The sequence below is a fragment of the Phoca vitulina genome, unplaced genomic scaffold (assembly GCF_004348235.1).
Source record: "Phoca vitulina isolate PV1807 unplaced genomic scaffold, GSC_HSeal_1.0 scaffold6, whole genome shotgun sequence".
Taxonomy (NCBI): Eukaryota; Metazoa; Chordata; class Mammalia; order Carnivora; family Phocidae; genus Phoca; species Phoca vitulina.
Window position 1 is genome coordinate 59738542 of NW_022589709.1, and position 16452 is coordinate 59754993.

The 16452-nt window shown below is 40.2% G+C and overlaps 1 protein-coding gene across 3 annotated transcripts in view; it reads right to left on the reverse strand.

The window, feature by feature from the left end:
• RGS7BP (regulator of G protein signaling 7 binding protein) overlaps window positions 1-16452 on the reverse strand; it is a 101987-nt gene that overhangs the window by 40928 nt on the left and 44607 nt on the right. For all 3 annotated transcript variants that reach the window (XM_032404345.1, XM_032404347.1, XM_032404346.1), the window contains exon 3: window positions 2818-2948. In XM_032404345.1, coding sequence (XP_032260236.1) covers window positions 2818-2948 — 131 coding nt within the window. The remainder of the gene's footprint in view (window positions 1-2817; window positions 2949-16452) is intronic.

Consider the following 16452-nt stretch of genomic DNA (forward strand, 5'->3'; position numbering starts at 1 on the left):
GGTCATGTGAAGGGCTGGCGGAGAAAGCGTGAGCCATCACACACAGCTCTCGCTACTACTTTGGTGTTTGCTTTTCATCACCTTGGGTGATAAAGAAGAAAAAGCTGAGAACAAAGTTGAAAGCATATACTTAGGTGACTAGAGAATGGCAAGGTGAGGAATTGGAAGTTTTAATTTGTATTCATATGGTGGGGAGATTTCCTTTCGTTTCGAAAGTAGACCAACAGCTCTCAATCCTCACTGTGTGGGTTTCAGAATCACCTGGAGTGCCCCCAGAGATTCTGATTCAGTAGGTCCTGGGTAGGATCCATGAGCCTGCATGTTTATTCAGCATCCTGGGTAATTTTGAAGCAGATTTTCTAAGGATTTGCACTTTAAGTAATACTGATTTTAGAAGAATAAAATAGATGTCCAAGCGGAGCTTAATCATACATGTGGGAGCAATCAAAGACGTTATCAGGCAGATTCTTTTTAGAGTTGTACATAGAAGGCTGGGTGCTAGAGTAGAGAGAAGGGGGGAATTATTTTTAAAAGAAGAGGCAGGGAAGGAAGCAGATCAGAGACTGACAATGAGGACAGGAGGCTGTGAAGACCAAATGAGCTGATCAGTTAAGAGGTGATGCTTTTTTTACTTGTGTGCTCAAGACCAAATACAATAAGGAAAAAACCTGGATGAGGGACTCCTTTTTCTTTCTTTTTTTTTTTAAATTTATTTTAGAGCGCACGCATGAGCCGGGGCAGGGGGAGTGTGGGGGTAGGGGGAGAGGAGGAACAGAGGGGGGCGGAGAGGGGACAAACAGACTCTGTGCTGAGTGGGGCTCCTTGAGGGGCTTGATCCCAGCATCCTGAGCTTATGACCCTGAGATTATGACCTGAGCTGAAATCAAGTCGGAAGCTCAACCGAATGAGCCATCCCGGCGCCCCTACTTTTTACTTCTAAATAGAGAGCTAGCAGAAAAGAGGCCATCTTTCAAAAGCCAATCGTGGAAAGACAGAGTAGGAGTGGATGGCAGGAGAGCAGGTGGTACCCCGAGGAGTTAGAGTGAGAGTGGAGGTGGAGACAGTGGGTGTTACGGACATGTCATCAATGAGGGCGATTCCAGTGGCAACACGGCCATGAAATAAAATACTGTAAGAGTAGCCAGTGCAGCACTCAGAAAAAAACTATGTTGTTCTGTTCAGCCATGATTAAAAAGAGTGAAAATACTACTCTGTGAGTTTATGTGAGAATGTGTGTGTGTGTGTGTGAGAGACAGAGATTGAGAGCAGACAGGATAAGTGAAGACATTGGGCCAGGGACAACTTGTTGGAATGGCATCAGTGTATGTGAATATTCAATTTTCTGATCAGGCATCAGGAGTGTGTAGAAGCTCATCTCTCCAAACATGTTCACTTGCAGTAATAACAGAAGCAAAGAAGGAAACTGTTGAAAGTTCTGCCATTAGAAGGAAAAAGGAAAAAGAAATACTCATGTTTCCAGAAAATGTTCTCCTCACTCTGGAGCAGTGTAGCATAATCCTATTTTTAGTTCTGCCTTGTGCATATATCCATGAATACACAAGATTTGATTTTTTACAAGTACTTTGTCATGCCATTTACTTCCCCCCCAAATTCCATGCTCATATGATTTCAAATCTCTACTTTAACTGCTTCTTCCCTTGCAAGGTCCTGCTTTTTCCTTTCCTACTTGAACTTTATCTTCATAACCTAGCTCTACCCTTTCTATAAGATTTTCCCTGAATATTATAGGGCTTACTCTCTCAGGATTTAAATCACAGACAAGGATTACCTTCTACACATCATCCTATTCTTCTGAGCTCAAGCGACAAGTATTTGCATTCAGAAGCTTCCCAATAAATTACTATGCAATAAATGAGTAAAGAAAATATAGCTTGAATCCTCCACTAACAGAAACTTTTGGTTTCCTCCCCAGCATCTGTTCTAGTCCACCTGCTCCCATCATGTAATGGGCACTGGTTGGGTAGGAAGGACTCCTCCCTTAGCTCCAGGAATGGCCTTTGATTGCCTAAATCAATCGGTATAATTCCATCCCTCTGGCTAGAGTGACTGGTTCAAGTATAGACCCAAGATCCAACCTGGTCCAATCAGAATGAAGCTCAGGACATTTTCTAGTCTCCGGTGGGGAGAAATTCTCTTTATGGACCTTTTAGTAAGCAGATATGATGACTGGAACTGTGAGAATCAGTTTGCTAATGTGGGGGAAAGCCAACACCCAGGAGAAGGCAGAGTATCATTCAGCGGGTGAGGTAAAAGACTGACAAAACCACGCTAAAGTCCCTGCCATCTCTGGACGGTTCAGCCATTTGAGCCAATATGTTCCTTTATAGTTTAAGTCAAGGAATGAGACTTTTCTTTTACTCCTATGCCTCCCTGTTGTTGGTTGAGTTCCCCCTATTTTTAAATCTTTGAGACATAATATGTAATTTGCCTTCTTGCAGCCAAATTCAGTTAGGGAAAGAGCAGCGGTCTTGGATGGCATTTACCCCTAGTAAGATTGTTATATATATATATATATATTTTTTTTTTTTTCTCTCTGTGCTGATTGTAACCAAAGCCATGTTCACAAGTGGTGAAATAATACATTTGAGAACAGTTTCTCCCACAGTTTCTGTTCAAGATGATTGGTGTTCTTCACACTTAGTACTGGTATAGACTTCTTTTATTAATTTGTATCAAATATTTCCTGAACATTTACATCCATTCCAATTGTGTGTAGGCAGGGTGCTTACAGGCCTTTGGAAAAGGTAAGCTTTTGTTTAACATCAGTGTTTATGGTGGTATGCTAAAGGCAGATACCTTTTCGATGAAACTGAAGAGACCCCAGCAGACATATGGATTTGAGCATCTCTGTTGTGTACATTTCCAAGCAGCACTGCAGCTGGATATAAAGCCGACAGATTTCTGGGTGGATCTCACCATCTTCCGGGCTGCAACAGAACGAAGGCGAAAAGCCGTGAGCATTTCTCAAGATTTCACTCCTCAGCCATTTGTCTCAGCTCCAAGGAGGGGGGAAGGGGCGCGGAATGCTCAATAAAGATTCCTTTAAGCCTTGACTCTAAAATATAGGACTTCCTGCTTTCATAGCAATGACCAATGTCACAGTTCTTACATAAGCGTCTTCCTGACTAACAGCTCTTAATTTTTTTTCTCCCTTCAGCAGCAGATTTCTGCTGGGAGCTTAAAATCATAAATGTTTTAAGTAATTGAAAGTATCAGACATTTTCCTTTTACGTGTTGAAACAAGTTTCCAAAATACATGTAAGTCATAAGACTCTCCTAGCATGCAAGAAGAGATTAAAAACTCTTATTTTTAGAGAATCTAAGGAAGAGCTATTCAGTTACCAATTATGAGAGCTTTTTAATATTAAGGCCCTGGAATAATATGATTAGAGAGCCAAGATATCAGTTATTTTGATCAAGGTCTTTTGTCTCAGTCTGAAGGATATTCCTTTATTGTTTGCTATGGTTAATTTATAAAAGGCCAACAGATTTTAATGAAAACATAAAAATTTTATGAAGAAGAAAAGTAATATAATTCTAATAAGTATGCTTAACAATCTAAAGCTAATTAATTACTGAACTTATGCTCTAAAATTTATTCGGAAGTCCTTGAGCCTTTCTCTATTGACTATGATAAAATGTGTAAATGGGGGGCACCTGGGTGGCTCAGTCAGTTAAGCGTCTACCTTCAGCTCAGGTCATGATCTGGGGGTCCTAGGATTGAGCCTTGCTTTGGGCTCCCTGCTCAGTGGGGAGTCTGCTTCTCCCTGTCCTCTACCTCCTCCTCCTCCCCCGCCACGCTCGTGCTCTTTCTGTCTCTCTCAAATAAATAAATAAAATCTTTAAAAAAATGTATAAATGGGAATATGATAAAACATGGAGCGATCACTTTTATTTTTATTAAGGGAATAGTTAGTTGTCATTAAAACTCTTTATATGCCACTAAAATAGCATGTGTTGAATAAAGCAAACTACATAAAGGGGATAAAATTTAGAGATACATTAGAAATGGAAGTGGCCTACAAGTGAGCTCTGTCACATGTCCTAATGTGTTATCTTCACTTCTATCCCCGTTCATTTAGAATGCAATGAAATCTGATTAAATAATGCAGCATTTGGATTTGATTCCTTTATAAAGTGGTCGCTGGCAAAATGTGAGGGGCAATTATCAGAAAAGAATGATGACTTGATTTTTATTTAAGCTCTGGACTCAGAGTATAAAGAATTTGCATTTACGCAGCACTTTACAATGATAATCAATCTTCATTTTCCATATTTATTTAGTAGATGAACCAGAGTTTATCTAACTATCTGGCTGATGTAACAGGAAAATGCACCATTTTTTGCCTCAGTAGTGTCGATGCCTGCAAAGTTACTGTCTTTCCTGTGTCAGAACAAAGTGCCTCAAAAGAGCTTACGTGCAAAATCTGGCTTTCTCCGTTAGTTTCTCATTTGTGTCTCATGGGTCCAGCCCTAGGCGAATGTTGGAAACAAGTGTCTCTTTTACCGAAGTCCCAGATTTTCTTTCAGAGCTTCCTCCCACAGGTGCCTTTCACCCTCCAGCTGCCCTCCTGCTCCCTGGGGTTCTTCCCTGCCCCCTGCACCGCACAGACTCAATGTCTCATTACTTCATCTCATCTTCAGCCTTTCTTTTTTTTTTTTTTTTTTAGAGATTTTATTTATTTGACAGAGAGAGAGAGACAGCGAGAGAGGGAACACAAGCAGGGGGAGTGGGAGAGGGAGAAGCAGGCTTCCCACAGAGCAGGGAGCCCGATGCGGGGCTCGATCCCAGCACCCTGGGATCATGACCTGAGCCGAAGGCAGATGCTTAACGACTGAGCCACCCAGGCGCCCCTCATCTGCAGCCTTTCTAATGTCTCTGACTTTGTTCCATCCCTTCATGGTTCTGCTAGATGCTGGAGGGATAGTGGGCATTAATGGTTCATATAATAAAAAGTGATGTTCGTATATTTCCTGCTAATATGTTGATTTTGATAGGAAAATCTGAAGATAAGTGTCTCATCCCTACGGCAGGCTAGAGGAAAAATATTTTAAGGCAGGCAGGTTTTTCCTGTGCTGCTACATCATCCCAAAATAGTTGCCTGTTTTCACCTGTGTATAACATTGGCCCTGGTGGCACATAGACACATTAAAAAAAAAGAAACCTATGATAAATCTGTGGTATATATTGCACATTTGATGTGTGGGACAATTAGTCACTGTCATATCATTTCAAGCCATGGAATGTTCTTATTTTCAGAAGTACAAAATATGTGCCTAGTGGTTAGTTCCCAAAATATGCAAACTCATATATAGGTGACATTTTATGTAATTTCAACAAATGATTACCATATTAACATATCATAAGAACCAGTATATTTTTTTATCTTACAGCTAGGCAGTGAGCGATAAAGCTGTGTATTTAGTGCTCCCGAAAAAGGCAAGTCAGGACAGAGATTAAAATGTGTAATTCATAACATTCCCTCAGGTGCCATCTCCCTAACGCCTCTGTAACCAGGGGGATTCTCGAAACCGCGGAAGCGTTTTGCCCTTCCTAGATGTTACGGGAAGGAACTGAATAGGTGCCACCAGAAATATAATCTGCCCAACAAAAATTAATCAACACTAAGTTTGCATTATAAATTTGCCGGTTCACAAATTCTTACATATCCTTGCAGAGTATCCTTTAACATCTTGGAAAACTGACGTACGAAGAAAGAAGTTAGTTAAAGAGCAGTGGCAAAGTTAACATACCATTCATGTGAGTGTTTCATGAGCTGCCTTGACCAAGTTCCATTAGCTTTAAGACTTATACAATTTGTTTCTCCCACTTCAGAGCTCTAAGCAGCATTACTGCTGCTGATCACTAAACGTTCCTTAAAAGACAGAATGTCCGATGACTTATAATATGTCTAATGCTATAAGCAGTGGACTGAGATACATTTTTGATAAGCATTAAGATCATGCAGGTTATTTTCATAACGAATAAGCAATAAAGTTAGAGCAGGGAGAATGCGGCAAAAGCCAAGAAAACAGCAGTGTAAAAGCTTGAAAACTTTCTAAGGATCAATTAGAAGGCCTGAGGAAGAATTTGCATTAAGAATTAGGCCTATGACTTCCTCCGGCACCTGGAAGCAATTGAACCGGGAGATGACTTTACCACGTATTGCTTAAGCTTCGTCTAAATGGATTCACTCTTATTAATAACAAGTTTAGGTCTAAGAGAGTCACCGCTGTGGTGGTGCCCATTTAATTCAGTCAAAGGCATTTTACAGGTTAGTGACTAGGTTGTGCTTAGTTACTTATTTTTCTATTGAGCATAAGTCAAGAGCTCACCTGATCATTTTGATGAATTTGAAAGTCTTAGTATTAATGAAAAACATCCTAAAGATTAACTTCAATGATATTCAGTGACTTGGAGCTCAGGTTGAAGCCAAAATCATTTAAATTAACTGTCAAATAATGAATCTTTCAATCAACTCCTGAAGGAGGAGAATCAAGATTTAATGTCTTAATCACAATATAAATCACAATATTGCCCAAGATGTCCCTTGGTAATGCAAGTCTGGATATACTTGGTGGCTATTCTTGTTTGGTAATTCAAAAAGTAATATGCTAAACACCCACCAGAATGGCTAAAATTAAAAAGCCTGCAAACGCCAAATGTTGCTGATGATATGGAGCAACAGAGACTCTCATCCATTGTTGATGGGAGTTAAAACAGTGCAACCGCCTTGAAGAGGGTTCGGGAAGTTTCTTATGACAATAAACATATACCTACTTATGACCTGGCAATTCCATTTCTAGGTGTTTAACAAGAGCAATGAAAACATATTCACAGAAAGATCTCTGTAAGACTGTTCTTAGTTTTATTTAGAATACCTAAAAACTGCAAATAGCCCAGGTGTCTGATTAGAGGAAAGTGGATAAAGAAACTAGTATATTCTTACAGTAGAGTAATGCTCAACATTTAAAAGGAGTAAACTCTTGATACACAAAACAACATGAATGAATCTCAAACACATGATCTTGAGTGAGAAAATCCTTACACCAAGAGTAAATACTGTAGGACCCCATTTATATACAGTTCTAGAAGAGATGAAACTGATTGTCAGTAATAAAGATTAAAATAGTGGCGAGGAGGGAATCTGGGAAGGGGCATGAGGAGAACAAAATTTTTGGGGTGGGGATAATATTCCATATCTAGATGGAAGTTTGAGTTACATGGGTGTATACATTTGGCAAAACTTATTGGATGGTACACTTAAGATTTGTATATTTGATTATATGCAAATTTTACTTTAAAAAATAAGAACCATCAGCAAATACTGAATTCTAATTAATGACATGCAAGCCAAAGTACTTAGGGGTAAACTTTACTGATATCTGCAACTTCAGAAAAATAATATGGGTTGCTGGTTGGATAAAGGAATGGACAGACAGGGTGATATGCAGTAAAGCAAGTATAATAGAATGTTAACTGTAGAATCTAGGTGATGGGTATTTACTTGATGTCCAAGGATTTATAGTCCCCCAAATAATTACATGCCATAAATTGAACAAATCAACCAAGAAGCTTTACGACTAGTAATGTCAAGTTCTAGAGAGGACACACTAGGGATTTTGGTTAGGAAATGCTCTGGCCCTGCATCTGTCCGGTCTTTGGTCGAGGTTGCCAGATGTTGGTGTTCTATGCAGCTGCTACCAGCATTTTAAAAAACAGCAAAATGCTTGTTGTTTTGAAAGTCTGTGCCCAGTGTCATGGTTTGTATATTCAGTTGAAGGCAGCAAGACATAAAAACAGGAGAGTGGGTCTGGAGTCAGAAAACTCAGCTCTAAATATAGACTGCTGCTTAGAACTGTGATCCTAGGAAAACCATGTTAACTTCTCTGAGACTCAGTTTCCTCAGCTGTGAAATAGGGGTAACGGCTATTCACGATTGATGTACCTCAAGGGGCTTGCAAGGATCAAATGAGATCATGTGTGGGAAAATAAGTAAGAACTGTGAAGGATTGTTTGAAGTTGGCTGCCATCCATCTCAACACCTCAAAGTTGTGTTTATTTAGCTTTATGCTGGAGCGAAGTCTTTGGTTTTAAAAATTATCTGTTATTCTATAACATTCTTTATTTGCTCACAGTTCCCAAATATGGACTTTGCTTAAATAAACATGCCATTAGGCTGAGAAAAAAAGGCGTGACCCCATTGACAATCCCCTCAGCATTTCACAGACTTGGGTGATGACAGATGAACACTTGGGGTTCGTCAGCTCCCGGAGACGGAAACCAGAACTCGTGCTTGCAGCAGATAGATCCCAGTTTCTCTTTTCAGAATCACTTCTGTTGCCAGCGATGAGGCGAAATGGCAAGGAAAGACTCAGGGAGCCAAACGGCATGAGGGAAGGGGATGATATCCTTTGCTTTATTTTTCAGAGCAAACCGCTAGGGAGGATGGGGATTAACTGACTTAGCCTAGGATAGCGAGCTCTAGGATGTCTCTGAGTGCCTCCAGTAGTTTCCTCTCAGATGGATTCCACTTAATGACAGTATAGCCTGGGTCTGGGTCACATGCAGTGACAGATGCAGAGGCCTGCCTTCCTATATTTTCTGTGAAAGAGACTTCTCAGGGTGGCTTTCATAGCATAAGTGATCAGTGGATACTTAGAGGACAGAGAAGGCACAAATGTGTGTGTGTGTGTGCCCCAGTTACTATTTTAGGTTTCAAATTCTTAAGTATAATTACAAGGCTAGCCAAGTTCATAAACACAGATTAGGGGCTGAGAACCTACTAAATGACTACACTCTTTTACACCAAAATAAGCACTGCAATAAAAAAAGGAGCCCAGTTAGGGGCGCCTGGGTGGCTCAGTTGGTTCCACCTCTGACTTTGACTTAGGTCATGATCTCAGGGTCCTGGGATCGAGCCCCGGGTCAGGCTCTGTGCTCAGCGGGGCATCTACTTGTCTCTTTCCTTCTCCTTCCACCCCTCCATCACCTCCCACCTGCCCCTATTCATGCTCTCTCTCTGATAAATAAAATCTCTCTAAAAAAAAAAAAAAAAAAGAGGAGCCTAGTTAATCAGAAGAACAGAAACAAGGCATTTTTCAGGGTATCTATGTATATTACAGTTGACTTTTCCTCTTGTCTCCATTTTTCTCAGAAACTTTCTTCAGTGAGTTTTCATGAAACTTGTGTTTTCGGTGGCAGTCTCTTCCATGATCTTCATAGAGAGTCCTAGCAAGTTTGGTTCCCCTGGGAGCCTTTGAAGAAGACATTGCAGAAACTCCCCTCCCTTGCCAGTGTGCCATCCCATAGGAACACAGGGCTCCGGGATTTCCTCGCCACTGAACCAGAGCTGGGATCAAATTCTGCCCTGAAGCTGTTTGGGTTCAGTCAGAAATGAAACTTGACTTTTAACAGCCAAGTGAAATCTGAAATGCACCTAAATTATCTGTGGGTGGTTTCTTCAGGTACCTTTATGCAAAGCCTCAGGAGGCAGAGAGAACCTTTTCTGATTTAGGGCCATGTTCTGGTCTTCAACTGCCTGTGGCTTTTGGTTTGCCCTCTGGCAGGACCTTTGACATTTCTCCATGAGCCAGAAGGGAAAGTGGATAAATAATGGGTAGCATTACTGAACACCTTATTCATTTTTTTTTCCATTTGAAGAGTAAAAACTGTATTTAAACACTTAAAGAAATCAATAGCCATCAGTTTCCTGACATTATGATACTTATAATGAAGACTAAAAATATGACTATTGAATTAAAATCATCTTTTATTTATTTTAAATAAATAAATTTGGGAAGAGGTGGTGACTTTTGTGGTGATTGTGAAGGGACTTTCTGGGCATTTCTTGGGGCATTAGAGGTTGAAGGAGTTAACAGGCTGCACATTATGACTTCCTTTGCTTGATACTCGAGACTCATGTTTATCGATCAGGGGAAAGCTAACATTTACAAAGCAATATTTCTTCAGTCTCCAAAATGAAATATCTTTCTTATCCTGTCTTGGCCTGCTTCCCTGCCCTTTATCCTTTCTTGGAACTTCCATTTTTCCTCTCTGAGTCTCTCAATGTTTTTCTCTTGATAGTCTCTGGTTAAGAGTCATATGGGGCCTGCAAACAGCTCTTTAGGTCCTGGTCTCCCAGGTCTTGTGATTCTTACAGGCTTGCAGAGAGAGGCGTGTGGCTGATAGAGTGTGAGTCCTGGATTCTTGAATCTCTGCTGGGGTGAGAATCAGCAGGGGGTTACGTGCTTCCAACAAAGCCCTAGCCCCCTGACTTTAGCCAGGATCAGTTTAATTTTAAATACATATACGTACATACGTGTATATATATTTATATTTAAATTAAATAAGCATATGTATGTTTTCACATTATAATTGGAAAATATTTTTTGCATCGAAAATCAAGATTTTCATCCTCTAATGCTTACTGTTTTCACCTGATACCAATAATCCTCAAAGGTCAATTATCATTCAATTATCATGTGTTGCACTGGAAAGAATTCAGCTCATTACTTTTCATTATATTCAAAGTCTGGGTCATTAATTGCAGCTTCCAGTTAATTCCTGCTTTTATCCCCTGGAATTGTAGGGCTCAGTATATTAAACTGTTGGTTTATCTAAATGGCATTCAACCCTTCATTCTTAATTATGTCATTAATTTAGGGGATGTCATATTTCCCTTTAGCTAAAAACTACGGGCTTCATTGAGCTAGCCAAAATGATAATACAGTTTTAAAACAACTTCAGATAACTTGGCTGACCAAATTTAACTCATTCAGTTTATCCAAAAGCGAATTTTTGATAACTCATCTCATTTAACTGTAACAACACAAAGTGATCAATATTTGATCAACACTTGAATAAGTAGTGATGATGTATCAGTTGTATAGTTAGAGAATAACAGTCACATTCATTGTTGTCAGTGCTAAAGGCCTCCTCCTACATGTGAGAAGCTATTTAGGCTGATGGTCTGAAGGGTGACAAAAGACGACAAGAGTCCAAAATATGGCTCACACAGGCCTGAAATTATTTTTTTTTAGCTTCATAAAAGGATTAAACTAGGCTCTTTGGGGAGGATTCAGGACTAGGGTAGAAAGTTGGCATCTATGGCATCTGTTTTTCATATTATAACAATGGCAGATACACAGAGCTTCTGCTATGTGCTAGAACTTCAGTTTAGCCCTCTGGTTCATTCTTTCATTTACGTGAAGGATTTTGAGAAGCGTTAATACTTCTTTAGCATTTTGCAGTTTACTTTTTCAGCCTCAGACTCCTACCCAACATTGGAGGTTCTTTAAATATTAAATCTAATAAGATCCTGTGGGGTTATTCTTTCTGTTGGCATGTAATGATAATTTGTGTTTTTTACATGGCTCTCAAAAGATGACACTTCATGCCAGTATGGCCATGTGCATTTCTAGATGGATGTAACAGCTACTTGCTACAAAAAAAAAGGCAAAAGCTTCATGCAAACCAGTGTCTGTATACATGGAAAATATCATATTCCACCATTTTTCCACTGGAAAGTTTATCTTATTTATCTCTAGAACTTCCAACATTTAACAGATTGTCTGATACAAAGCAGGCTCTCAATTAAAGAGTTCCCCACAGTGGCTTTAAACAATAGGGCCTCCAGGGTGGAAGGAGTCAGAAGCCTGGGGTTACACTGCTGGTTAGAGATCAGTTCCTTAACAGTTTCTTTTCTTGCAGCCCCCACCCCCCTTTTTTCTTTAAGCTATTCTATAAAAGTAACACGTATTAGTAGACATTTTATGCAGGTAAGAAAAAAGAGGAAAAGATGACTTAAACCAATGCCAGAGGTATCCATTATTATCGTTTTGGTCTATTTCCTTCCAGATTGGATACCCTGAGGGGCAAGAAGTTTTATCCATTATTTCTGGTTCCCAAACCCCTAGCATAGCGCCTGGTTCATTGAAGGCTCTCAATCCCTGTTTTTTGAAATGGATCAAACTGAACGTTCACGGCTGACCCTGTACCTGAGTCCATGTGACAGATCTAGCGGTCTCAGAGGGGCAAGGCTAGTGACTTCAGAGTGTTCTAGTCAGTGAAGGAAAAGCAGGGGTAACCTGAGTGCAGGAGCAAGGGGTCCACTTTACTGCAGTAATTCACATTTTCTCAAAGAAGGAAAAGAGATGAACATAAAGGCCCCTTTCCATCCTCCACATGAAGCCGTAAGTGGTTTGGGGTTTATATCTCAATTTCATGACTTATAACTGTGACCTTGGGCAAATTTCTCAAATTCTTGCTGCCTGAAATACCAAGTTAGGATGGTAATACCTACTTCATACAGTACTGAAAATATTTAAGTCAAGCCATATATGGGAATTATGTGATTATAACAAGCACAAATGAACAGAAGTGTTTCAGGGAAGCAATTCTGCACTTTATGCCTTGACATCCTTACACCTTTGTCACAGGCCTTCTTCTTCCTTATTAATTCAAATCATATTTATTGATTTCCCGTTATTCACAAAGGGCAAATCTGGGGGAAAAAGAGGAAGGTGTTACTTTTTCTGGAGTCCTTTTTTTCAGAGTTCGTGGAAACTTCCATTATTATCCTCTGGTGTTTTTCTTTGATAGCATGTTATAAAGTCTCCTCTGAGACAAATTAATTTTTCTAAACAGTGATAGAAAACTTGCAGTCTTTTATTCCTTCCTTGATGTGGTATCATTTTACTGCCATCAAATTTTCAACTAAATGGCTCCCGCGTGGAGATCTACATATACTTTTCCCCTTCTCTTTTAATGATGAAGTATAATGTACCATTAGGTGAAACAGAATGAAAGGACTCTGTACCTCGGCCGGTAGTTACAGCTCAAGAGCAAAAATAGCTTTTCTGGGCAGACAGACATATGGGCAGGAGGAGATAGCGATTAACGAATGTTTAGGTCAGTCTCTCCAATAAAGGTGTTACTTTTGATTTTCGAAATAGCATAGATTATGTAAGATCATTGGCCTGAGCTAGGAAAAAAAAGGGGGGGCTTGTGAGCTTCACTGACAAAGGACCTGAGGGTAGGAATATGATTTACTCCTTTTTGGCATTTGATTCAGCGTTAGCAACATACAACATAGCTCACCTTTCCTGGGGGTTGATTATGTGCCAGATACCATGCTAAGCTCTTACATCTCATTTAATTCTCACAGTGAGTCTATGGAGTGCTTAGTATCCTTATTCTTAATTTACAGAGTGAAGGAAATGAGGCTTAAGAGAGGTTATGGGACTTCCTCAAGGTCACACAAATAGTAAGTGCGTTGATAAGGCTCAAACCTGGATTTATGCTTTTAGCTGGTGTGTACGAGAACTCAGTGCTTGGGAACCGAACTATATTTATGTGTTTGTTCATTCATGCCATGCACAGTTTTGGAGAGCATACTTTATGCACATACTATGCTAAGAAGGAAATAATCATTTCTTTTCGTTTTCCTTGTTGAGCTTGTAAATTATTGTGGCTTAAAAGTCAGCCCTACTCCTAGTTCCTCCACTTTTCCATTTATAATAAGTGCACAGTGGTATTTTTCTGGGTAGCTCAGGAATACATAAGACAAAGGGAGCATAAGTGTGTAACACAGGAGGCCCGCTGGGCCAGTGCAAGCTGGTATTTGTGGGGGAGTAAGGAATGAGAACAGAGTGCCTCCCCAGACTCCAGGGATTCCTCCATCTAAGCAGAGCAATGGGAGTGGGAAAAGGACATGGCACAGAATCCTCTTTCTAGCTCTTTGTACCCTTTCCTGCATGCACATATGATGAATGCACCGAGGGGGACGTGGGAAGGTGCCGTTGATGGTGTTCATGGGCCATCACTGGTCTCTCCTTAGTTCAAGAACAGGCAAAAAGAGTCCAGGATACAACTCAGAGGGCTCTTTTTCTTACTTTACTGGAAATGTGAGAGTTCTCTGCACAACAGGAGAAATAAGCACTATAAATTACGTGCAAACCATTTTAGAACTAAGGAGAAAAATATTAACACAAATATAAGACATAATTGGTGGCTAATAGCTCAGTTGGATTTAAAGCATAAGTGTTTTTAAATGTTATACAAGTAGCCTTCGGACTTTGTATATCATGCATCCCTGTCAATAACAAAATTAAACATGAACTCTTAGTATACAATATGTATTTGTTGATAAATTATACATATATAGGGTAATACATATTTTGTATCTAAAAATGCACAAAAATAGAAATTAGAAATGGAGACTATGAAATTGAAAGTTGCAGTATCTTCTTTCAGATCATCTTGCACATGTCACTTTGAAGCTCACAGGCTTCAGTAGGAGGCTCCCAAACTTTAGTGAGCATTAGAATCACCCAGAAGGCTTGTTAAGCCACAGAACGCTGAGTACTGTCCCTAGAGTTTCCAGTTCAGTGGGTCTGGTATGGGGCCTGATTATTTGATTTCTAATAAGTTCCCAGCTGATTCAGGAACCACACTTTGTGAAGCAATGGGGTAGCTTATTACAGCCATCCCCTTTAGGGAAGGCATCCAGCATCCAAAGGAAAGAAGTACTAATGTTAGTATGCCAGTGGTAAGGCTGATATTTAAAGCAGACGACCCTATGGAGTGCCCCCAAATCATGACACACAGCTGCAAATCCAACTCTGTTACACAAAAGAGTAGCTTCAGGAAACATCCTGGTACATTTGAGGCCCATGGAGAGAAAAATGTTTTCAGATAACATTCAGGATCCACATTAGGGAAATGTTAGTAAGTAGATCCAAACCCACACCTGAGCTCAAACTTAAGCAGATGGAAGACCATCGGAGGTTCTAGAACTGCAGTGATAGGGCCTCCCGCATCACAAGCACCCCTGGGAAGTCAAGCCTTGCTTGGCACGTTCTTCTGAGAGGCCTCCTGAAGGGTGTGCATTCAAGTTGCAAATCCTATTTTGTTCATGCTCCAGGTTTTACTGGGCCAGGTTTTATCCTCATTTTAAAAACGTCTTGTTTTATAAATTTTACTTCAGTGTGGCCTTCTTTCATTTCCTGTCCCATAACTCATGTCGTAACACCCTTAGAATGAATTGACATCTGACTGCAAAGCAAAGGGAAATGCGGCAACACCCACTTTACAAATTAGTATATGAGTTCACAAAAAGCCCGACGTGGTGAGGCCACTGGAAGGTGGCACTGATCCAGGAAGGGCAGGAACGATAAACTCAGAGGCTCTCTGCCCCCTGCTCTGAAGAAGCCACTTACAGGGGTGCTCATTTGGAAGCGAGTGGGAAAGGCAGAGAATGTACAAAGGCGCATTCCAGCTCACACTACTAAAATGCTGGAGCTCCCTCACATAAACAGACAAAAACTGCTTGGAGAATGCGAGGCTGCAGCATCACCTAAGGGCCTGTGGTCTCCGTGAGCAGGGAGTAAGACAGCCCCTGTTTGTCTTTGTTAGGGGTAGAAATGCTGCTTGTTCTCTCCCGACCTGGGGGGGGGGGGGGGGGGGGGGGGGGGGGGGGGGGGGAACACCATTCAGCAGAGCGTTAACAGGGAAATTGGAAACGTTGATCTAGATAGGAAATGAAAGAATAATAGAAAAGGGCCTGGTTGACAATAAAACAGAGGGAAAGGACCAATAGGGGACAAATCTGCGTGGGTACGTGTTGGAACTTCACTGCATTTCACTAGCGTGGAAGGTCCCACGTGCTGGAAGCCGATGTTGCCATGAAACATGCTAGGGAACACGGCCCATTTTTCCCAAGGATTTAGGTTGGGCAGGAATTAATTTCTGTTCAATTTTTACACTACCATTTCTCTTCGTCTTGTTTTTGTTTTTAAACTGTGCTGTTCCACTTCTTTAAAGAATGTCATCTCTTTTCTAAGCTGACTACTTAGACAAGTGTGTGCTTAAGTTAATTTCCACATCATGAATATGTGAAATCTCCAAGCAATATACACGAATTCATTTCCTTCTACTTGAATTATGAAAGGCAGTTTCCTTTGCAATTTAAACATGTACTCTAATTAAAGATACAGATCTTGAAATGTTGTTTTTCTCTCACTGCTCAATCCTCGCTTTTACACACAGACACATAGACACACCACACACACACACACACACACACACACACACACACACACAGACAGACACAGATTTTTTTAGGTCAAGCACACAGTGTTCTACCAGAAAGGAATAATGTGAAATAAAAATAATAGCAGGGATAAAGAAAAATAATCACTCTGTCTACATGGAGCCAAGAGGAAGACTTAAAAAACAAAGAATAAGAACTTGTCCTTTTTTTTTTTAAACTTGTCACTACATCATAAACATTTTCCCATTTTAAATAATTGCAACAGGGTAATGTGGAGAAAAAAAACCAAACAAACAAGAAACTTCCTGAAGAGGAAATATGAAAGGCTAATAAATACATGAAAAAATACTTGACCTAATTAGTAATCAGGAAAATG